The sequence below is a fragment of the Dermacentor variabilis genome, chromosome 2 (assembly GCF_050947875.1).
Source record: "Dermacentor variabilis isolate Ectoservices chromosome 2, ASM5094787v1, whole genome shotgun sequence".
Classification (NCBI taxonomy): Eukaryota; Metazoa; Arthropoda; class Arachnida; order Ixodida; family Ixodidae; genus Dermacentor; species Dermacentor variabilis.
In genome coordinates, this window is record NC_134569.1 from 271,259,366 (window position 1) to 271,284,831 (window position 25,466).

The window sequence follows — 25,466 nt, forward strand, 5'->3', positions numbered from 1 at the left end:
GAAGATTAATGAAGCAGATGCACCCAATCACTGTCATTACGTGTCAGAAGAAAATTTAACATAGGACTGCCTTCACAAGTGGGAAGGTGATGTGTCAGAACTTGAAGGCATGGACGCCAGCTCTGTATACAGTACGAGGACACTGAGCAGGTGTTAGCCAATCATGGCACCTGTTGGCTTGATCGCGCTCTCCAGGATCAGTATTCGCCACGACTGTACCTTCAGCAGAGTGGCTGAAATGTAGGATTGTGGACTGCCAATCTTTTGATCATATGTTTGAATCCACGCATCACAATGAGAACTTCATTTGCAATATTCTAGCAATAAATTTGGGAATTAGAGTGACAACACCAGTAGACATCAGAACCAGGGGAGTTGGCCCATAGCAGCTATTGGTGTAAAAAAGAAGACTGGCATAAGAAGAACTGAGATGGGCACACTACGTGCCTTTGCTCTGGTAGTGGTCCACTACTTTGGTGCTACAGTTCATGATCTCAAATAAGTTCAAGGAGCAAGAATTTAGCCCAGAAAAAATATTACGCTTAACAGCTGTATCTAGTTGTATCATTTTGACTATGCAGCTTTATATAACCCTGTCCACACTTGCCTAAAGCACATGAGTGGCATCCTGAAAAAAAAAAAAAAAAATGAGCTTTTGATGTTGCTTTGGAGAAAATTCATCTGTTTCAGCCTAACAGTACATATACATACTGCACATAATTGCATTCGGTATACCTTATCAGCAACTCTTAAGTCACCTTACCTCATCAGTGAATGACTCCTGCAACCAAGTGTGCTGTTCCGGGTTTTACCTGCATTTTCACCTGTGCAGTTGGTAAAAATCTTTGGCTGTTTACTGTAACTTCATATTTCAAACATTTGGTTGGATAAGAGGCTTTGGCAACACTGGCAACCCTAATGCCTAGGCAGGCTTCACGAAAGGCCACCAGTAACTACTCGTTGCAGACTATGCTCAACATTCTTCTTGGTTCGACTGTGACTAAGAACCCATATACCGTATTTACACGATTGTAAGTCGACCCCTTTTTTAAAATTTGAAAGTCTGAAGTTGGGGGGTCGACTTACAATCGAAACCAAAACATGGCCCCGCCAAAAAAAAGCGATACCAACGAGAGCTACAACGTAGTTACAATTTTATGTTTGCTCTATGGTCCTACCCGTATCTTTTCGCTATCCCGCGTGTTTGTTTGCTTTTCGGAAGGGGTTTTCAACATTTTTGAGAGTCAGCGCATGCAATACTCATGGGGGGTGTCGATAGTTGATGGAAGCGCCGCTGTTCCCATTTGCGGCGGCACCCTTAGAACGGCGGCGCTTGCGGGGAGTATCGGTAGTTCATGGAAGAGCAGACACCGTTCGCGGGTTTCTCTTTCTCTGTTTAAAGGCCTTAAAGGCATTGGCATTGGTTTGACCAACTTTTTGACGCGCTCCACTTGACTGCCGGCTACGTGCTACTTCTATGCTTCCCCAGTCGTCATGAGTGCTGCAGGCCCACTAATCTTTCGGCACTCGTTCACAGCAGCGTTCAAGAGGGCTGCCATCCTTTAAGCCGAAGAAACAAATCACTGCGCTGCGGGCCGCAATTTCGATGTTTCTAAACGGGTGGTGCGAGAGTGGCGACTGCAGCGAAGCGAAATTTTCACCCTGTGGCGGCAAGTGAGAAATTTCCCACGTGCCGAAGTCTGGACGCTTCCGGTGCCCGTAGTGCCCGTGGCGCCCGACGCATATGCACGGCCGTGTACGAGTGGTTCATCCAAAATAGCTTCAGCCGTACCGACTTCCGCGTGCTCGGTGATGACTGTAAATTCTGATTAATGCGACGAAGCCGTTGTCGTTGTTGCCAAAGTTTGGAGCGAGCTGTCAGAATTTCCGGAAGCTGTTGACGAATCAACGGTGGACGCGTTTGTGAGCGCAAATGATGTGTCGCGACCACGGGAGAGCCCGGAAACGAAGACTACATTGCCGACATCTTGCCGAGCACAAGTGAAAATGGGCACAACGAGGAAAGCAACGACCGTCTTTGGCCCACATCCTCCGAAGTGATTGGTGCGCTCGCACTAGTCCGGTGCTTCTGCGCGAATGCGGAATGTTGCGGCCTCAGCTGCTCCGACTCCTTAGACAACGTGGGGAAGTGCGTGCCTCGCACGCAGCGAAATTGCCCAAGCAGAAGAAAATGCAGGACTATTTCGTGCGAAACGAAGCTAGTTTCATCAATAAAGTGATTTCATAAATGGTATGTGCTTTTATGGCATCCAATTATTTAGCAGGCTTATATCGAATTATGCTCTACATCGAACTGATAGGCGTTTTTTTGCGAGTTCGATATAGCCGGGTTCGACTGAAACAATATTTAATAACACAACGTTCCATTTGAGGGATCAGACTGAAAGGAAGATTGTCGAAGAGTTCTACACACTAAAAGATGGCAACAAATGTATCAGCACGCCATCTGTCTCAATCCCTCCAGAAGTAAATTTTCTGGAACATGCCTTTTAAAATATTCCTTTTTGGCGGTCTAAGGTTTTATTGGTTTTTTTTCCTTTGGTTTTGTTTGTTGTAGGTGCTTTGCACTGTGAATACAGCTGAGCGTTAATTTCACCATGTTTCGCTCTTTCCATAGTCACGTTTGTAAATTCAAAACATTGCCACTTTCGAAACATGGTTGTTTTCAGTAAGCCATATTTTGAGCCTTCATTCTTTCATGACTTCATTGCCACATTTGGTGATCGGTGTGATATTTCCTGTCTGTTGTTATGTCGTTTTTTTGCTTTTCTTGTTTTTATGCATTTTTGCTTTCCTCAAACGAACTTATGCCCTCATCCTTCGCCGTTACATTGGTTATTTGTTAAGTGCCATATTTATTTCCTTCACATGCTCATGCACTCTTCCCGTTTTTTTTAATGTTATCTCTCCCTCTTTGATGATGTTAAGAATGACTCATGGTTATTTTGGTGATCCCTTTTCGCAATCTTGGTCTACACTGTTAACCAGCAGATAACTTTTACATTTTTATGCTTATCGGTACATGTGAGAGTGACAATGCGGACACGTGTACAGTTTCCTGAATGAAATGTATGTATGTTGCTTGCTTTCCAAAAGATAAACAGTTGGCAGTCTTTGCTCATGGTGTGGTGTGTGTTCCTTTCTTGTGTCCTCTTTTTTTTTGCGCAGTTAAAAGAAACATCTAAAGCTATGAACCAACTAGCCCGTCAGAAAGTCCTACCACTAGTTTGTTGCTCCTCGATGTGGCGTTAGGACAAGCAATCCACCAAGCCCATCAACGAATGTGTTCGGTAGTAGGAATCAAGGAAAAAGGGTGCATTTGACATTATACAGCTCCAGTTACGGCAGCACACTCCATGCAGGAGCATGTTATATGTCCGAGTTCACATCAGGACACGTCGACTCCCTTACACGAAAGGTCTCCGCTTTTAATACTATTGTCTTCCCTAGGTGGCTCGACTAGGGAATCTGATGACTGTATTGTGGCCAATCACAATCGTCGAATCGGTCGCAAACCCCGCCCGTGATATCGCATCGTTCCGCAACACTCCACCTCCGATGGTACGGAACTGGGGACAGGATAGCAACCTGGGAATCCAAGGTTGAAGCCGTTCCCACGGTAGCATTTCACCTTGGCCCTCATCCATCATTAGTTCAGGCTGTCAAGTAGTGGTAGGGGCCTTTTGTGGATCCACCAACAGTCGGTGTCAATGCTGCGTTGACTAAGGTTTCATCATCATCATCAGCCTGGTCACGCCCACTGCAGGGCAAAGGCCTCTCCCATATTTCTCCAACAACCGCGGTCGTCTACTAATTGTGGCCATGTCGTCCCTGCAAACTTCTTAATCTCATCCGCCCACCAAACTTTCTGCCGCCCCCTGCTACGCTTACCTTCCCTTGGAATCCAGTCCGTAACCCTTAATGACCATCGGTTATCATCCCTCCTCATTACATGTCCTGCCCATGTCCATTTCTTTTTATTGATTTCAACTAAGATGTCATTAACTTGCGTTCATTCCCTCACCCAATCTGCTCTTTTCTTATCCCTTAACGTTACACCTATCATTCTTCTTTCCATAGCTTGTTGCGGCGTCCTCAATTTGAGTAGATCCCTTTTCGTAAGCCTCCAGGTTTCTGTCCCATAGGTGAGTACTGGTAAGACACGGCTATTATACACTTTTCTCGTGAGGGATAATGGCAACCTGCTGTTCATGATCTGAGAATGCCTGCCAAACGCACCCCAGCCCATTCTTATTCTTCTGATTATTTCCGTCTCATGATCCGGATCCGCCATCACTACCTGCCCTAAGTAGATGTATTCCCTTACGGCTTCCAGTGCCTCGCTACCTAGTGTAAATTGCTGTTCTCTTCCGAGACTGTTAAACATTACTTTAGTTTTTAGTTTTAGTTTTTTTTTACTGAGGTTTGCCTCATGGCAAACGTCTAATTAATGCCCTTGGTCATGTTGAGACGTAACACACACACACACATACATCGATAGCCCTCGGAAGGTGTGTGAAGTATCCTAGAGCAATAAATTCCAGTCAGCACAGATTGGCGCTGCATTCTTAACAGTTAAAAGTGGATGCTGATCCCAAAGTTTATAAAAAGAAAGATGTTTCGGCTCCCGCACGGGAGCCTTGTTCACAATTTTTACCACTGCCATGGATCACTGATTTCGTACAGACAAGTCTCAATAAGAGGCAACCAGAGACAGTAATCATACAGAAAGGGCTGATCAGGCATGACTCATTCCCCATAAGGGTTACATTTTTATTAACTAAGAATGAATAAAAGCTACGAACTAATATAAAACACTAAAATCAGCAATGCACCATGGGGTACGTGTCCATAAGCTGGCAAGCCAGTAGTAGACAGAGGTGCGGTGGCCAACCAGGCTAGCTGCCAAAGCTGGAGAGCTGCAGGTGCTGCATCTGGTTGCGTGCTGCACAGGAGAGGAATATAATCACCCCCTATTCTAAAACATAAAAAGACCGTGCACCTGTGCAACCTTGCAGAATTATAATCCAATTTCTAGCGAAGCTGTTTCTTTAGAGCAATTGCAATAAGAATTTCAGCTGTCTGTAATTAAACCACATACAACCACAACCACAAACTGTGCGCTAACCAATATATTCAGGAGCTGACAATAGCCAAAAATAACTTCTTTAATCATGACCTTTTGGCGATTCTACTATCAAACCCCAATAAATTCTGGTGCTTACTTTCAGTAAAGACCCATACTATACAGATTGAACTAACAGATCTGAATGGTTTTCTCATTAACTCTGAGAAATGCGCGTCAGCTCTTAACGACTACTTGACCTCAGTTTTCTCCAACACTAATGACACTCCCATTGAACCAATACCACCAGTACCAGTAAAATTAATGCCAGACATCAAGATCAACCCTGATGGCATATGTAGCCTCATTAATTCACTAAAACTAACCACCTCAGCTGGGTGTGATGGAATTAATGCCAAAATACTAGTTACACCAGTAACATTTCTAGCCAACTACTACATCTAATATTTACGCAATCCTTAAAGACTGAAAGTCTGCTTGCCCGACAAGTCTGCTTGCCCGATGACTGGAAAAAGGCCCATGTCGTACGAATCATCAAGACTGGCGACCGCTCCCATGCTATAAATTATCGCTCAATTTCTCTGACCAGCATTCCTTATAAACTTCTAGAACATATAATCTCATCCAACCTAATATCTCACCTGGAATCTATCAACTTCTTTTACCCTCACCAGCACAGCTTCAGAAAACTATTTTCATGTGAGACCCAACTCGCCAAGTTCACCCATGACATTCTACATTTCATGGACCTTCATTTGCAGATTGATGCCATTTTCTTGGATTACTCAAAAGCATTCGACCGCGTTTCCCACAATCGCCTACTTCAAAAACTCACATCTATCGGAATCCCAAATAGCTTGCTTACCTGGCTCGAACACTTCTTAAAAGGGCGCACACCAGTTTACCTCTGCAAATAACCATAATTCATCTCTTAGCAGCGTAACATCGGGTGTGCCACAGGGCGCTGGTTTATCGCCTCTACTTTTCCTCATCTACATCAATGACTTACCTGCTAACATTAAGAATAAATTGCATCTTTTCGCAGACGACTGTGTCCTGTATTCCCCAATCAAAGGCTCGAATGGAATCACCACACTACAACAGGATCTCGATTCCATCGCAGTATGGTGCGAGAAATGGTACATGCCGCTTAACCTTACTAAATGCACAGCTCTGTCATTCACCCGCAACCACAGCTTAACCAGTCACACCTACACAATAATTTCAGTTCCTATCAATCATGCCCCGTCTTACAAATATCTCGGCGTTCACATGACATCGACACTATCATGGGCAACTCATACTGACACCATCTGTTCTAATGCTTCACGCACCCTTGGAAATTCAAAACGCAACCTGAAACCCGCATCACCAGAAATAAAAAAGCTAGCATATCTAACATTCGTACATCCTCAGTTAGAATATGCGTCATCTATCTGGCACCCTTCCCAATCATATCTAACCTATGACATAGAAGCAATACAAAATCGCGCTGCTCGGTTTATAACTTCCAATTACTCTCGTGATACCAGCATAACCGCACTAAAACGTACACTTGAACTACTATCACTTGCTTCCCGCCGGATCATCTCTCATCTCTGCTTACTTCACACCTTTTATTACCATCCACACTCCAGGCATTCCCTGTTAAATCCATCCTTACGTACATCCTCTCGCTTAAGCCACAGTCGTCCCATAGCAAACATTAACAACCGATCATCTGCCATGCACACTTCATTTTTCCCCGACGCTATAACCCATTGGAACCATCTCCCAGAAGATATCATGTCAGGCACTGACCGTAAAACGTTCCGTGATATGTTAAATAACCACACTGCTTAATTACCGATCCCACCTACCCTTACTCTAGCACGATGTTCATTTTTTTTCACAATTATTTCTGGCTTGTATTTGTTTATTGTTGTTTCTTTACTGTTCTGTACATTTGTTCTAACATTGTTACAAGGATTAAAGCCCTCCCTTATGCAATGCCTTCGGGCCTTTAAGGTGAAAATAAATGAAATAAATGAAACGAAATGTCCTTATTTAAGATGCCAGAGTGGGACGATTGCAGAAGCACTGCAGTGACTTGCCTGCACAGTTCTTTGGTGAATTGGCTAATGCCATTCAAGATGGACATTTTCAAATGGACATACAAAGCTGTCATAGCTTATTTTAAGCTTGACCTTACCAGTAACTTACCTACTATTACAACATTTCACAACAGAGCTTTCTAATTTCTGTCATGTTTGTACTAGTTTAATAAAACTTGGTGAAAAATAAACTGTAGTGATAACTTGTTACCAAAGCGCTCGCCTGCAGAGATAGCATGTTTTAAGACAGAAACGCATGCGTGAATTAAATAGCAAATTATACTGGATGTCCTTTCTTATATATGTCAAACAATTTTTTTTAGTGGCATGAGCATCGAGTGACATTCTTGTTTCTTGTGCAGCATTTCCGGTTCACCTCTTCAGATGATCGAGTACAAAATTCAAAATAAATCAGAAAAAATAGAAAAAGAACAGCACAGTAGGAAATTCATGGCTTTCATTATATAGAAATGATATCAGAGCATAAGTTTAGTTACAATTGTGTAACTGAAGTGTCTGGAATAATTAGAATTAATTAGAAATCACTGATTACTGCACACCAAAGCACAGTATCGCAGACTTTAGAGACCCATCATATGAGCACAACTTTGGTAAAATTCCTGGAAACCCAGAAGTAGAAAGTGGAAGTAATGACGTCACTAATGACATCACCCACAAGAAGATGGCATGATATTTTTGCAGGAAGAAAGCAGGCCCACGAATGTACACAATAATGTATATTTACAACTGATGTATATGGCGTTCAGGCAAAGACTTTGTCAGGCACAAGTGCGAACACGCCTCACACAATGATCGCAGAAACTCTTTATCAAAACGCTGGAGTGTGGAAGTGCGGTAGCAGAAGCGAGCAAATTGGCCTTTGTGCGGTCTTTCGCTTCAACACGCACTAAGTGATGAGAACACAGCGCGGTGTGCCTAGATGCGTAGACTTTTGTCTCCTTTGCAGATCGCTATCAAGATAGGTGCTGTGTGGCCGTGCCGTACGTAGCAGCTACCGGTGTAGAAAACTTCTCCGGTTTGCGCCAGTCCTGCGTGCAAGTTTCGGGAACTCAGAAAGCCTGTGATGCGGCCCAATTTCTGCCAGTCTCTACACATGTGATGACTTTCCTTTTAATTGCGGCATCGTGAAGAGCTTGGAATGTCTTTGCAGTTGACACTTCCATGCTGATAGAGCAAACGCAGAAAATGGGAAGACTGGGAAGATGGATGGTGCACTGACCAAGCACACATACTACAGTGCATGGAGAAAGCTACAGCAGCTAGGCTCGAAGCGCGTGCAAGGCAGCCATTTTGAAATGCCGATGGTGATATTGTAATGCAGATTTAGGGTCATACTTGATTCTAACGTGCAGGCTATTTTTGGGCCCATTCTATTCGGAAAAAAATGCACGTTAGATTCGAGCAAATACTGTACTTGTCGCTGAATTATGTCACCGATGAAGTACGAGACCATCGCAACACAGTGAAACGTGTGAAGCGAGCTGCTGCAGCGAAACAATGTTCACCACTCAAGCTCCCAACAATGCGAAAGACAGAACGAGTTTCTGTGGAGCAAGCAGGGCGAGCTTCAGAGAGGCAACATGCACTCCCAAGCCCCCGACAACTCAAAAGGCTGAGCAAGCGCAGTGTTGCCAACTCAGTGTGCAAAAAAATCTAAAAAATTGTTATACAGTGACGACGTTATGCTTCATGGGGCCACAGAGCTTTGTGCGCACTTTGGTCACACCTTTATATGTCTTGTTGAATGACAAAGTAAATTGGTTTCTTTTTACTCAGCTCACCTTGTTTGTCACTGCCTGTTCTGCATGTTGCCTACAAGAACTGAAATTTGGGCGCATTTTAAGAATTCATATTTGACTTACAAGAACAGGAGACCACAAGAAAAGAAAAGAAAGGAGACCAGACAAGACGAGCGCTTAAAGGCAAATGCCACAAGTTGCCATTTACTTTGGTAATGTGTCTACTGTACAGAGCTCTTGAAACCATGAAAATATGAGGTGTTGTGAAAGTAGAAATATTGTGAACTGCCAAGAATATGTTCTCGAGCATGCAAAAGATAACACTGGCCAAGCTTCAGAGGTTCCGCTTTTACATGCACTGTGCAGCAGCTGTAATACCCTTCTAAAATAATTTTTCACCCTCATTAGCGAAGAGGTGCAAACAACTACTTTCAAAACAAAGGCATAGGCAGCAGCACTGAACACCCTTTCTGGTCAAAAAGAAACACCATGTTACTAGAGCCACCTCAATTACAGGGACACCAGAAGACATGCCCCATATGGCTGTTAAGAGACCAGTCACACCCACTAGACCCTCTAATTATGATGCCAGAATTGAAAGAAGTCGCAACCGACTACAGCACTGTTAGTTCTAGCGACCACTATTTTAGGCATGCCACTGCACCTCCACTGGTAGTGCTAGAGAGTTAAGAAGCAGCTGGTTCCAGTAACCTTGCTCAAGTCAGCGCTGGTACTAGCGGTGTAAATAGAGAGGTAACTGCATCTTTAAAAATCTTTAGATACTTCGAGAAAGATGCTGAATCCCTAAAACGACCCAAAAACCCCTAGATCTAGGGATAAATCCCCAGAGTTGGCATCACTGAGCGAGCGGCTGTGAACGACAAAGGCTCTACAGCGACAGTGGCGCCACTCCTATTGTCCGCCATCTGTTGAATCACCCGCCAATCAGAGCCCTACCACGTGCACAGCCTCGAAGATATTCATCACTGTCGTCTGTTGCAACAAGTGTTGCCAATTCAGCTATTTTGTAACTAGATCGAGCTACTTTTGGACTCGGCTAGCTACCAAAGATTTAATTTAGCCATGAGTAGCTTTTTAGCTCCTTTTCTCAAAATCTAGCTCCCAATCTAGCTATTTTAGCCAAGTCTAGCTTTAGTCTAGGGACATTTCGGAATCACTATTCTGGTGAGAAAAACATACTAGCTAAGCATATGCTACACATGAAAGAACTGGATGCATGGATGTTATGAGTGTCCCCTTTGGAACGGGGCGGTGGGTTGCGCCACCAAGCTCTTATTATTACGCCTAATGTTCTACCTAGGTTAAACAAGAAAAAAAGAAGAAAAAACACCTATGAACTCCCACAACCAAATTTTCTGATCCCCTATTGCAAACTGCGTTTTTGTACATCTCCATTATCTTGTCATTTCTCTACTTTTCTTCCACCAATCCTCCAATCGCCTCTTACTAATCCCTACTGCGGCCATGTCTACTTTTCCACTGCTCTCGCTGAATCCAAAAGCTTCAAGGAGGCCAGCGGTGCTTAAATCGACTGCTGGGTAGACGTCTTCACATTCTAATAAAACATCCTCCATAGTTTCCCTAGCTTTACCGCAGCAAGCACATGCTTCTTCTTCCTTCTTATATCTCGCTTTATACGTGCATGTTCTGACATTAGGCATATAGCGCTATCTAGTAGCTTTTCAAGAACATGTGTAGTATAATGTGTAGCAAGGATTCTTTCCCATCAGAATCATAAAAAACAAACTGATTCAATAATCAGAAAGTTGAATCGTCTAAAAGGCCGAGTATGGCACCTATCCTGACATTCATACAACCCTTATTAAGTGGCTCGCACATTGTAGAAAACTATCGCAGTCCCAGATGCAACATACTGAGCTGACACACTAACATACTTGACCCAGACAATAAAATGCCCAAACCGGCACCAGAACGAGCTTGGGTGATGGCTGCTGGGAGGAAATGTTTTCACGGCCAATGCCGCGATAACAGCCGAGATGGGCTGGTCCCTGTTCAAAACTCGAGAAGCAAGGTAAAAATCACCAAAGATGGGCAGGTTGAAATTTATGGCCGAAGCCAATTACAGCTGCTCAATATACCTACATCTGCGGTACAAGGGCATAAAGACCCTCTGGATGCAATGGCTCGCCTCTATCGAAACAAAATTCGGCCTAAGCCCAAAGCTCCAGGAAAGTGAAAGTGAATGGTGTAGAGAAGTGAGCAAATGGATAACATAAGACAAGCACAGATCTCTGATGCACAGTGACTGCAAAAAAAAAAAAGAAGTATATTATGCTATGTGGGACATAAACTGGAACCTAGAAGTGAGCCATACTACAGGGGGGACCAGACTGAGCACACTACTCTTCCAAGTTCCCACAGGATCTTTGGCCACTAAACAATGACAACATGAACTGTTCGACTCAGACCCTTCATGCCATTTGTGCGGGGCCCCCGAAGAAACAGCTGCCCAGGTCTTGCCAGCACCTGCATGATAAATCCCGAACACTGCCACGTTTGACTGAACTCTTGGGTATGTTCGGTCAAATGGATGAGGTCCAAGTCGATCGGGTCCAGTCAACACAGAGCCTATTGGTGCAGTGGGAACGGCTCTGCAGATAAAGTGAAAGCACAGCAGCCGGGGAAATGCCCAACACACCTCCTTTGCCAACTGAGCACACTGGAATGCCACTGCTTGGATACTCTGTTTAGCGCAAAACAACAGACAAGAAAGACTACAGGACAAGCGCCTTGTCCTGTTGTCTTTCTTGTGTCTGCTGTTTTACGCTAAACAAAGTATTCATGGATTCGCACCAACTAGCCCGCCAACGCATTGTGCCACTGCTTGAATATTTTTACGCCACCGCTGCACCATGAGGTGCAGCGGTGGCGTTGAGGTAGAACACCCACCTTGCGCGCAAGAGGTCCAGGGTTTGAATCCCGGTGCTGCGCAATTTTCCACCGGACTAAAAAAAAAATAAATCTGCATGTTGATAAAATTGCATAAACAGGCCTGGAGTGTGGCCTGATCCCGGTGACCAGAACTGGTAACGCACTCCCTCACCAGAGCAGGATTGGCCACCCTGGTGCAGTACTTGGCCACAACCTCCTATATGAACACAACAATCAAACCCCGGCCCTCAGTCCCCAGCAGCTGCGAAGCAACTGACCACGGCGGCGGTCAGACCTGCGACGCAGCAGAGGGTGCTAAGAATCCCTGGCTCCGGACAGGCCACCATTGGAATATGAACCTGGCAACGTTTAACGCTAGAATGTTATCTAGTGAGGAGAGTCTAGCAGTGCTATTGGAGGAATTAGAGGGCACTAAATGGGATATAATAGGGCTCAGTCATGTCAGGAGGCCAAAAGAAGCATATACACTGCTAAAAAGCGGGCACGTCCTGTGCTACCGGAGCTTAGCGGAGAGACGAGAACTAGGAGTCGGATTCTTCATTAATAAGAATATAGCTGGTAACATACAGGAATTCCATAGCATTAACGAGAGGGTGGCAGGTCTTGTTGTGAAACCTAATAAGAGGTACAAAATGAAGGTTGTACAGGTCTACGCCCCTATATCCAGTCATGATGACCAGGAAGTCTAAAGCTTCTATGACGATGTGGAATCAGCGATGGGTAGAGTCAAAACAAAATACTCTATACTGATGGGCGACTTCAATGCCATGGTAGGCAAGAAGCAGGCTGGAGACAAGGCAGTGGGGGAATATGGCATAGGCTACAGAAACAGCAGGGCAGAGTTATTAGTAGAGTTTGCGGAACAGAATAATATGTGGATAATGAATACCTTCTACCGCAAGCGGGATAGCCGAAAGTGGACTTGGAGGAGCCCGATTGGCGAGACTAGAAATAGATTTCATACTCTGCGCTAACCCTGGCATCATACAAGATGTGGATGTGCTCAGCAAGGTGCGCTGCAGTGACCATAAGATGGTAAGAACTCGAATTAGTCTAGACTTGAGGAGGGAACGGAAGAAACTGGTACATAAGAAGCCGATCAGTGAGTTAGCGGTAAGAGGGAAAATAGAGGAATTCCGGATAAAGCTACAGAACAGGTATTCATTCGGCTTTAACTCAGGAAGAGGACCTTAGTGTTGAAACAATGAACGACAATCTTACAGGCATCATTAAGGAGTGTGCAATAGAAGTCGGTGGTAACTCCGTTAGACAGGATACCAGAAAGCTATCGCAGGAGACAAAAGATCTCATCAAGAAACGGCAATGTATGAAAGCTTCTAACCCTACAGATAGAAAAGAACTGGCAGAACTTTCGTAGTTAATCAACAAGCGTAAGACAGCCGACATAAGGAAGTATAATATGGATAGAATTGAACATGCTCTCAGGAACGGAGAAAGCCTACAAGCAGTGAAGAAGAAACTAGGAATTGGCAAGAATCAGATGTATGCGTTAAGAGACAAAGCCGGCAACATCATTACAAATATGGATGAAATAGTTCAAGTGGATGAGGAGTTCTATAGAGATGTATACAGTACCAGTGGCACCCACGACTATTATGGAAGAGAGAATAGTCTAGAGGAATTTCAAATCCCACAAGTAACGCCGGAAGAAGTATACAGAAAGCCTTGGGAGCTATGCAAACGGGGAAGGCAGCTGGGGAGGATCAGGTAACAGCAGATTTGTTGAAGGATGGTGGGCAGATTAATCTAGAGAAACTGGCCACCCTGTATACGCAATGCCTCATGACCTCGAGCGTACTGGAATTTTGGAAGAATGCTAACATAATCCTAATCCATAAGAAAGGGGACGCCAAAGACTTGAAAAATAATAGACCGATCAGCTTACAAACTATTTACTAAGTTAATCACAAATAGAATCAGGAACACCTTAGACTTCTTTCAAGCAAAGGACCAGGCAGGATTCCGTAAAGGCTACTCTACAATAGACCATATTCACACTATCAATCAGGTGATAGAGAGAGAGAGTAAAACATTTTTATTAATTATATTTGAATGGCGAGAGTAGTGTGGGAGGAACCCTCAGTCCAGGGTCCCTAAGATGATTCCGGCGATGTTTCGAGCCCGTTGTATCACAACTCGGAGGACCTCGGGAGGTCCGTCGCGGAGGGCATCGTCCCGCACAGGTGATGTGCGGAGTATAATCAACCCTTATATATAGCTTTCATTGATTACGAGAAAGCGTTTGATTCAGTCGAAACCTCAGCAGTCATGTAGGCATTGCGGAACCAGGGTGTAGACGAGCTGTATGTAAAAATACTGAGCCAGCTATATCAGCTCCACAGCCACCGTAGTCCTACATAAAGAAAGCAACAAAATCCCAATAAAGAAAGGCGTCAGGCAGGGAGATACGATCTCTCCAATGCATTCACAGCGTGTTTACAGGAGGTATTCAGAGACCTGGATTGGGAAGAATTGGGTATAAGAGTTAATGGAGAATACCTTAGTAACTTGCGATTCGCTGATGATATTGCCTTGCTTAGTAACTCAGGGGACCAACTGCAGTGCATGCTCACTGAACTGGAGAGGCAAAGCAGAAGAGTGGGTCTAAAAATTAATCTGCAGAAAACTAAAGTAATGTTTAACAGTATCGGAAGAAAACAGCAGTTTACAATAGGTAGCGAGGCACTGGAAGTGGTAAGGGAATACATCTACTTAGGGCAGGTAGTGACTGCGGATCCGGATCATGAGACTGAAATAATCAGAAGAATTAGAACGGGCTGGGGCACGTTTGGCAGGCATTCTCAGATCATGAACAGCAGGTTACCATTATCCCTTAAGCGAAAAGTTTATAACAGCTGTGTCTTACCAGTACTCACGTACGGGGCAGAAACCTGGAGGCTTACGAAAAGGGTTCTACTTAAATTGAGGATGACGCAACGAGCTATGGAAAGAAGAATGATAGGTGTTGTGGTGTGAACCTCTCCTCTTGTCCTTTGTGTTTTTTGGCTGTTTTTTTCCTTCAAGTAGGTGTAACGTTAAGGGATAAGAAAAGAGCAGATTGGGTGAGGCAACACACACAAGTTAATGACATCTTAGTTGAAATCAAGAAAAAGAAATGGGCATGGGCAGGACATGTAATGAGGAGGCAAGATAACCGATGATCATTAAGGGTTACGGACTGGATTCCAAGGGAAGGGAAGCATAGCCGGGGGCGGCAGAAAGTTAGGTACACGAACTTTTGAGTACACGAACCGTTGTCCCCATATTAGGGTCATCACAAATTGGCGTCCGTGACAGGACAAAGCCGTTGGTTTGGATTTTTTTTCTAAAGGCTAGGAACTATGGCTGCTAGCACACGAGACCTGTTAGCCTTAGCCGAACGCATGTGGCTAGAAGGTGCGGAGTTGAGGGCATGGTTGAACGAGCAGGAAGCGCGTGCGCGAGAAGAGCGGGCAGCGGAGCGCGAAGCCAAGAAGGAGCTTGTATTAGAGGAAAAGAATTTACAGTTACGGCTTAAAGTCGCGGAGGCTGAAGGCAATAGTGGCGAGACGAATTGGAGACGAATAGAATTGGAGGAGTGAACGCTTCAGTTGTGCCTTCAAATGGCGGCAACGGATGCCGCAAAGATAGCTGACCGAGGGTCTGGATGGAGTGCCCCATTCAGCGTGAATCCTCACAGTTTGATGCCGGGATTCAATGAAAGCCGGGACGACTTGGATGCCTATTTAAAAAGGTTCGAAAGCGTCGCCACCGGACAAGAATGGCCTAGAGACAAATGGGCCATGGCTCTAAGTTTATGCTTGAGCGGAGAAGCTCTGAAAGTGTTTGGACGTCTGTCTCCGGAAGACTCCCTCGACTACGATAAAGCCAAGTTGGCATTGCTCCAGCGTTTTCGTTTTACGGCGGAAGGCTACCGGGAGAAGTTCCGACAGAGCAAACCCCAAGATGGCGAAACTGGAAAGCAGTATGCAACTAGGCTACTGAGTTTCTTTGATCGGTGGCTGGAAATGTCCAAAACCGAAAAGGAGTATTTGGCACTTCGCAATCTAGCGGTGACGGAGCAGTTTCTGAACAACTGTCATCATCGGTTAGGACTCTTCCTGCGCGAGCAGAGCTACCGCCAGCTAGATGACATGGCCGAAGCTGCTGATAATTTCTTAGAGGCTCAGAGACAGCCCAATTTGTTAGCGTTCCGGCAGAAATTGGAAGGCATTAACCCTACAGAGAAAACCGGAAGCTCATCTGAGAGAGTTCCAATGCGATGCTTCGTATGTGGAAAGCTGGGTCATGAAGCACCTGCCGATCTAAGCTGAGGCAACCGTACTGCGGATAATGCCGTAAGCCCGGGCATGATGTCAAAGCCTGCACCAAGAAAAATGGTCCACCAAAGAAGACGTCTTGCCTATTGTCGCCAGAAGAGCACATGGAAGATTCCAACGCAGTAGTCGTTGAACAAGAAGACATAGCTAGCACGATGAAGACCCCCACAAGAACTGTAGCACGCAAGATGCCAGTGCTCAAGGGTGTCATCTTCGGACAGACCGCGTCAGTCTTGCAAGATACGGGAAGCAATATGCTGGTCGTGCGTCATTCCCTCGTACCAGAGGAGGCTCTGACAGGTACCACCGCTAAGCTTGTCCTGGCGGATGGCAGCAGCGTTGAAGTTCCCGAGGCTAAGGTTGAAATTCATTCACCTTATTTTTCTGGTAAGTCGATTGTCAAGTGTATGACAGCTCCTTTATATGATGTTATTATCGGAAATGTACCAGGCTCACGAGAACCTCATGATCCAGATAAAACCTGGACAGAAAGGCTGAAGAAGAAGCCCATCGAAGATGGTATAGCAAGTGGGAAAAGAACCAAGGGAGAAGACCATTCCCCAGATGCTTTGCTGGTCGGCATCAAGAGCCGAGGCCAACAGCCAAAAACATCCACGATCAATATCAGCGCCTTGAAAATAACCAGGAAAAATCTTACCACGGCCCAGAACGAAAATGAGACCTTAGAGTCTTGCAGGAACAAAGTGGGTCAAGTGTTCCAAGGCAAAATATTGGCATCCTACTCATTCGAAGTAGTAAAGGGAGTGCTGTGTCGTCATTGCCGGCTACCCTCGGGCAAAACGACCCAACAAGTGGTAGTACCCCAAAAATTTCGTGGCCAAGTGCTCACTTTGGCGCACGAAAGTCTGATGGCAGGGCACCAAAGAATCAAGAGAACGATCGATCGTGTTCTAGAATCCTACTGGCCACGAGTCCAAGAAGCAGTGAGAAGATACGTATGCTCTTGTGACACTTGCCAGCGAACATATCCTAAGAGCAAGGTGGGCAAGGCACCTCTTCGTCGCATGCCTTTAATAGACACTCCATTTGAAAGAGTGGCGGTGGACATAATCGGACCCTTAAAGCCTACGTCAAATAAGGGTAACCGATACATACTGACCCTGGTGGACTTTGCTACACGATATCCAGATGCGATAGCTTTGCCGTCGATCGATTCGGCTACGGTGGCCGAAGGACTGATAGAAATGTTTTCTCGCATTGGATTTCAACGTGAGATACTGTGCGATCAGGCCTCCTGTTTCACGTCTGACCTAATGAGAGAAATAAATTACTTGCTGGCTATCAAACATCTAAGCTCGACGCCGTACCATCCCATGTGTAATGGTCTGGTAGAGCGATTTAATGGCACGCTGAAACAAATGCTACGCAAGATGTGCCAAGAAGAACCAAAGTCATGGGACCGATTACTAGCACCCCTCTTGTTTGCGTATCGTGAAGTGCCTCAAGCCAGCATGGGGTTTTCTCCTTTCGAGTTGATCTACGGTCGACACGTCCGAGGCCCACTCAGTCTACTTAAGGAACTATGGACAGGAGACCATCTATGCGAAGAAATCAAGACCCCATACGGGTATGTCTTGGATCTCCGAGATCGTCTGGAAAAGACACTATGGCTGGCACAAGAAAACTTGTCGCGATCTAAAACGACCCAGAAAAATTACTACGACCGGGGAAGCAAGATACGCCAGCTGAAAGTTGGTGACCGTGTCCTTATCCTGCTTCCAACAATGGCAAACAAACTGTTGATGCACTGGAAGGGGCCTTTCTTGGTCACAGGAAAAAAAAGCAACTTTGATTACTGGTTGGACTTGGGACATACTAAACTATTCCATATTAACATGCTGAAGCTCTATGAAGAACGTGAACCGGAAAGTTCCCCACAGTCAGCATCATTCATCGTGGTGGAGGAGGAGGAGACGGACACCCCTATACCTACCTTCACAACAAATGAGGGTTCGGGTGTAGAAGCAATTGAACTTGGCGATGACCTTCAAGAAAGCCAACGTGTGGAACTTCGTAGGGCGGACTACATGAGTAGAATACAGGGAGGGCTGCAACCCTACGCCTCTTGATGTAACCGTTACTATAGCAAGCTTGTGTCATCGCAATGCCATGCTATTAGTCTTTGAGGCTAGTTTTTTTTCCTTTTCACTTGCTGTTCACTTGCTGTGCTTTCTTTGAATTAGTGTTTTCCTTTAATGTTTTTTTTCTGTGTGCTCAGTGAACTGTGCCATGGAACCATACAGTGAGTTCTTGTGAACGGACCATGAGCGTAGTGTTCGAGCATGCGTGAACTATGTTGCGCACTGAGCGGCAGTTTTTCTGCTGAAAAACTTGTTAAAAAAGGGGGCTTATGTGATGTGTGGTGCGCGACATGGTGCGGTGATCGGGATGTTCAGGAGCAGACGACAAGGAGTGCGCACCGAGGGAAATTCCGTGCTGAAAGGTGAAAAACGACAACGCCGAAGAGCGTCCGGCACATGAATGCGCGGCGCAAGAAAAACAACTAAAAGAAGAAAAACAAACCAATTAGGAAAGACTATGGGGCATCAGGCAGCCAATCGTAGAATGACTAATTGGACAGGACACAAGAAAAAGCGTGGTGTGCTGGCAGAAGAAGAGGAGAGGCAGAGGAGACGCAGGGGAGACGCAAGAAGAGTTCCAGGAAACGACGCCAGGAGGAGGTCAACCACCGGGAGTTGAAGACGGGCCATCGGGTTCCGGACCCGAGCCACCAGGACTTCACCCGAACGGGGCCTCCTGCCAGCCCGTTCCTGTGCGTCGCCCGTCTACCCGAGCGTGCTGCCAGCTGCTCAAGGCTGGTGAGCTTCTGTGCCTGTGGGCAGGACGAGAACAGTCGGGCTACAGGCCCGAGTTCTACGCCAGCTGCCCGGCCAGAACGCCGCCCCGTCTGTCATGCCGCCTGCTGCCCGAGGCCGGCGTTCGAGCTTCTGCGCCCATGGGCAGGACAAGAGCAGTCGGGCCACGGGCCCGAGCTCTACACCCAGCTGCCCGGCCAGAACGCCACCGCCGTCTACAGGCGCCTTTGACAGTGTATGGCATGATGGCGTATTGTTTTTTCTTTGTAAGCATCGCTGCCCGACGAACCTATATCGCCTCCTCCAATCCTTTCTTACAGATCGGACGGTCGTCCTCCGCTGTAAGACTGGGGACTTAACGGCTCGCCCTTCCATCGGCAGTCCCCAGGGTTCGCCACTTAGCCCTCTACTATGGAATTTAATCATTCATTCATTCGATTGGATGGCGCTTTTCTAAAACATCAGGACCACATTAAACTCCTCAGCGTGGTCTTTGATAACAAACTAAACTTTCACGCCCACGTTGATTTTCTTAAGACAAAAGCCGAGATATTGGTTACTCGATTACTAACTTTTGCTCGCATGCATTTTATGCTGCGCCCAGTACTTTTGCATCGTTTATATAGACAGGTTCTGCTGCCTGCGATTGCATACGCGTCCCCTGTATGGTGGCCGCCTTTCCCGACCACACATCTGCAGGCGCGTGTCCTGTCGGTGCAACGGTCGTTGTTACTCGCCTTAACCGGCGCCTACCATACCACCTGGACTTCCGCCCTCCAGATCTTAGCCCGATGTCCGCCTCTTCCGATTGACCTGGACCGCCTCAATGCGGAATTCTCTTTATTCACGCTCCGCCAGGTCACGCACTTTGGGTGCGACACGTTTCACCCTACCGAGGTTGCCTCTTCATTTACTCGTTGGATCCATCACCCACGCGAAACTTGCCGGTTTATGTTCACGCGGCTCTCCCCCGCAGGAGCTGCTCGCATCGCCACCCGCTCCGCTTTCCACGTCTATACTGATGGCGCGTACACGAGTACTTCGGCGGGGGCGGCATTTGTTGCATTTAACCCGGCTGGTCGCCTGTCCGCCGTCCGTAAATTCAGGGTCATCAACGCAACATGTGCGTACAGCGTCGAGGCTGTTGCCTTCGCCGAGGCGCTCGCGTACATAGTCTCGTTGCCGGCCAGCGCTCCCGTCCATCTTTACACTGACTGTCTCTCCTTATTGTCCACCCTGTCGCATCTTCGAGACACTGACTCCCGGATATGGGCATTTAAGCGGACCCTCACCTTGCTTGCTCGTCAGGGCCGGCGGATTTACCTGCACCACGTCCCTGGACACCGGGGCGTCGTGGGCAACGAGTTGGCAGACACTGCTGCAACGTCTGCGGCTCGCACGGGACTCCTTCGCGTTGCGGCGGCGTCAGTTAATACGGTGCGCGCATGTTTCCGTCGCATTGCGTGGTTACAATGGAGTGGCTACTGGCAGCGCGAGGGTTCTTCCACTCACCTATACCCCTGGGTTCCGAGTGTCGACGCCATTCCACGCTGGTTTCCACCTCCTAAACTTCTTAGCCACTTGTTTACTGGCCATGGTCATTTTGTTTCCTATCTTTACAGATTCAACCTCCACACGTCCAACGTGTGTACGTGTGGCGCTGTGTGCGCGGACGTATCACATTACTTTACCACCTGCCCGAACACTGAGCACGTCGTTAGGGCGTTGTGTGACGACGCTCACGTGCAGTCGTTGACTCCAGCCAATTACGCGAGTCTATTGCGATCTCGCCGCTCACGAGCTTTCCTTCTGCGTCTCGCGCGCCTGGCCGTCCTTTCTGTTTCCCCTTCCTCTCCTCCTCCTTCTCGTACTCCTGACGGTTCATAACTCGGCCATATCATTTCTACACTATCTTCATTCTTTTCATCCATGTTGCTTTTGCATGTTTGCTTCTGTCAATTGCACTGTTTCAGCCTACAATTGGCGGGGTTTCCCCGTGTAAGCTGGCTCTAGCTACATGCCTCATCATTCATTTTGCTAGTTTCTTTTTTTCTATCATTCGTGGCTCCGCCTTCTCCCTTCCTACATGATAATCTCTGGCTCTTTGTATGCACTCCGGCCTTTCTTACTCTCTTGTTAGCCAAATGCGCAAGCATTGTCTTAGGCTCCACGTGCCTGGCCTTCATTCCTGGCCGTCTGGGAGATGCCTCATCTGCTGCCGCCACCTCTTATCTTCCGCCTACACGTGCCCCGGGCGTCGGTCTTTGCACTTCTAGGCGCCTGCTGCTCCCGTCCTGCGGTATTCACCACCGACCTCCAGTCGCCATCGCCGTCACCATCACATGCGCTCCCGTCTCAACCCGCACTCCTTGGACGTACCTGGACTGGGTAGCAGCTGAAGCCGCTGGCTTCATTCCTCCCGCCCCATCGTGTGACCCTCTTGCCGGGTCCTGCTGCTCACCTGCTTGCCTCTGGCCTACCCTCGACAGTGACCGGTCCGACCTGCAGGATCACTGACCTGCCGTACCGGTCTCCCGTGGGGCAGGCTTGCACATGCTACTTTGCTGTCCTCAATAAAACTCGCCCGTGCTGCGGATAGCAGCCGGAGTGGTGGGTGGGTGGTTGGGGGGGGGGGGGTTTGTTGGTTCTTGTTAGGAGCATAATTTTCATTCTGCGCTTAGCTACTTCTCTTCTTCTTCATTCTTGACTTTTCTTCTCAACTTCTACAGGCTTGCCTCCGTTTTTTTTCTTTTCCTCATTGGCTTTTCTACAAATTTTCTTTGGGATGGCATTCGCTTCCCCTATTCATTTATTTTGATTGGTTTGCGCCTGCCATACCTAGCTGGTGGTGCGGGCTTCCCCACTTTCTTCTTCTTTCTTTTTCTTTTATGGGGACAAACAAAGCCACCAAGCCACATGCTTTACCTCTCCAAGCCAGAGCTGGCCAGCTCTGGTCGACCGGTCAACCAACTTACACCACGACCTTTGGTGAGACCGGCGCCACTCCTTTCGTCAGCTTGTCGCCGTGTCGAGACTGTTGTGTGTCCCTGCCGTCGTGGCAAGCCCGGACTCGCGCACTAGTTAGCTCCATACTAGCCCCAAGTGTGTTTCTTTCTGCGATTATGTCTATTTGAGTGTTTCTTTTATGTTTTCTATTTTCTTCTATTTATTTTAAGCCTTTTTTTTTGTTCCATTAAAAGTTTGTGTGTGTGTTCGAAACCAACGGCTTTGTCCTCAATTGGGTTCTCGGAGGCTCTGCCTAAGAGAACCGTTAAAGCTTTTGAGTACACGAACCGTTGTCCCCATATTTGGGCATCACAGAGGCGCTTGCGACAGATCGCGACTTCCCAAGTCCTTGCCCCAATAGGTGCTTTATTACAAGCCACATGCAGTCGTGTTGCAAGCGCCACCAGTCTCCGATTCGACAGCCCAGCGAGCTAGGCTTGCTGGCGCCTAGCCACTGGTGTCTGTCAACGGAGCCGACACTGCAGTTGTGACCTTGCCGAAACCCTTCTACGCTGCTCACATAGTCGTGTTTATATTGCCATCTTTTGTTTAAAACGAGGGAGCTGTGCAAACATGTTCACTTTATTTGCGAAGACATTCCGAGCATGCATGCAGGGGCGTCGGTTTCGGGTGAAGCTACGCGCCGCTCGCTCATTTGTACCATGCGTCCTGAATCGTAGTATGTCACAAGTTGGACTTGAATGCGTCGTGTGACTGATCTCATGCAAGATCACACCATTTGTGACACTTCGCAAGTTTGACCAAAATGGTGACTCTTGGCTATGGTGAACTATTGGGCCTTGGCATAAGTGTGGCTAAACAATAAATTTTTTTCACCAAATTGTGTCACTTTATGTAATTTAATATGCAATTTTGTAAAAATTTGACAAAGAACTGTAGCCAGGTGGTTCAGTGAAAATGCATGAAGTGGTGAGAAAAAGGGAGGGGGTGCTTGCTCCCACCCTGGCAAGTCACAGAGCTCCGTGACCTCGACTCCTACTCCAACATTTTTGACATGAACAACTGCTTCAATTAGCAAAGGCAAGGCGCAGAAGACCAGGGCTCAAGAAAAACACAAACGGCAGGACCGGTGCCTGTTCTTGATAATCACAACTTGATAGGGTTGTCTCTAATGTCAAGAAAGCAAAATCCCTCACCTTAGAACTGTTTTTCTCGGCCAAGACCCATAAGCAAGAAATTCCTTTTCGTGCTATAGCATCAGAGAAAGGGACAAGGCAGGTCTGTGTCGCTAGTTACCTACAGAACTGCTTAGCTTCACTAGTTTTTTCAGATCCCTTTTGCTTGCGTAATTCTCAGGCGCTCATTCAGTATTTGAGAGAGGAAAATCCTGGTGATTGTACAACTTTTAGTATGGATATAAAAGAGCTGTATTATTCCTTGCCGCATGACAGGTTGCTAAATTCCGTAAATGAGTGCATTAAAGAACAAGTGCAAGAGTCGGCTTTTATTGACAGATGCGGTGTTTCCACAGGAGCTTTTCTAGAAATTCTTACAATATACTTGAAGTCGACGCTGATTGGGTGGAGAGATGGCGTTTTTCTACAGAAATCAGGCACTTGTATTGGCTCAAAGGTTGCCCCTATTCTTAGCAATATTTACCTGAGTAAGGTTCACAGCTGCTTAGAGAAAGCCTTAGGTGATAGCGTTATCAAGATATTTCGTTACGTTGCTGATTACCTGATTTTCTGATAGGGAAGAATTCGATTCCTCTGCTACCTCAGTAAGTGAGCAATTTAAACTTTATGGAGGAGTATTAAAGTTTACCAAGGAATTTCCTCAGCGACACGTAATTCAGTTTCTTGAGATTTCCTTGGTCTTCGAACAAAATCATGTTTGTCGGCAGTACTCCCCAAGATCTTCGAAGCCGTTGCTAAACTTTCAATTCAAGCATTCTAAAGTAGTAAAAAACGGAATTGCCATGTCGTGCCTTAAGTCGTCTCTCACCAGATCCCGCATGCACAAAATGAGCGCCAGTTTTAATGTGCAGGTCTGGCGCCTATTAGAAGCAGGTTATCCAAGTGTAGCAGTGGCCACTGTGGCTGAGCACCTAAAGCAGTCGGTTTCGAGAGGGACGGACGTGATTACAGAAAGCAGTAATGGCAAAAAAAGAGTAGTGGCTATTCGCCTCAGTGCTCCCTTCAGTTGATAGTCAGCGTTCGTGTTGTCCACTTCTCTACTCTTGTGTCCTGTCTGCACGCCTCACCTCTGTTTGCATAATGAATCCTTACCAACTAGCTCAGCTTTCTGTCGTTATAACAGCCTTCCTTTGTACACATTCAATTTTGGCTAAATTAGTGACAGTATGCAGAAATTATACAGTGCCTTAGCATACTCTACAGATTGGGCGCACAAATGTTGTGTAGGTTAAGAGCTTAGCATGTGTGAATGGTAGGCACCTTTATAGGAGGAACAGTTTATGCAGAGCCGTCGCTGTGACGTTGTTAATATGCTTATCCCATTACAGATCCGAAGTCAAAAGTGACACCGAGATATTTCTGTTGTGTAACTCTTTGCAATGATGTGTTGTTCGTTATGTAAGTAAATTCAGATGGTTCTTTTTTTCCTTGTAATTGCCATACAGAATGTTTCTGATATGTTGATAGACATTAGCCACTGCTCACAGCTCCAGTGAAAGATTTAATACCAAGTGATCATTACAATTGTTAATTTCCCTGTATGCAATCATCTGCGAAAAGTTTAATTTTGCAGTCGACGTCAGCCGTGATGTCATTATAAAAATAACGAATAATAATGGCCCGAGGACAGATCCTTGGGGGACATGTGAGTTAACTGAAACTGTCCTTGATGATGCACCTTCGAACTGTGTTGGGTTACTTAGGAAGTCTTTCACCCAATTAATGATTTCTTCATCCCCAATAGTGTTTTGTAGTTTTGAAGATAGTTTGTCATGGCTCACCCAATCAAAGGCTTTCGATAGATCAAGCAGGATTATGTCTGTTTGGCTATGATTGTTGACACCATGTGCAAGATCATGGACTGCTTCGGCAAACTGAGTTATGATAAATAATCCTTCCCCGAAGCCATGTTGATGGGGAGACAGAAGGTTGTTATTTTGTAAAAAAAAAAAAAGTGAAATGCTTTAAATTATGTGCTTCAGCAACTTGCATGGTGAGTGATATGGGCCAGAAATTACAGTGGGCTGCAGTATCTCCTGCTTTGTGGATTGGTATTATTTTTGCTATTTTACATTCCAATGGCAGTCTAGCTGTTTCAATAGATTTGCAACAAATCATATTGAGGTATTTACTGCACCATTCTACATAATGGAACAGAAAATTGTTTGCAATATCACTGTGGCCACATGCTTTCTTGAGATCTAGACTTAGAAGAAGGTTAAGAATTCCTGA

General features: G+C 46.2%; 1 protein-coding gene across 9 annotated transcripts in view; it reads right to left on the reverse strand.

Moving 5' to 3' along the window:
* Positions 1–4,759: 4,759 nt before the first annotated feature.
* The window catches only part of gwl (serine/threonine-protein kinase greatwall), a 619,920-nt gene continuing 599,213 nt past the window's right edge, over positions 4,760–25,466 (reverse strand). For 6 of the 9 annotated variants that reach the window (XR_012826296.1, XM_075682968.1, XM_075682970.1 and 3 more), the window contains one exon: positions 4,760–4,966. Coding sequence is in view for 7 of the 9 variants with exons in the window: in XM_075682968.1 (XP_075539083.1) it covers positions 4,920–4,966 (47 nt within the window). In the remaining 2 variants the exon portion in view is untranslated. Of the gene's footprint in view, positions 4,967–5,972; positions 6,015–25,466 lie in introns of those variants that run through there. The other 3 variants (XM_075682969.1, XM_075682966.1, XR_012826297.1) reach the window with 2 other exon arrangements.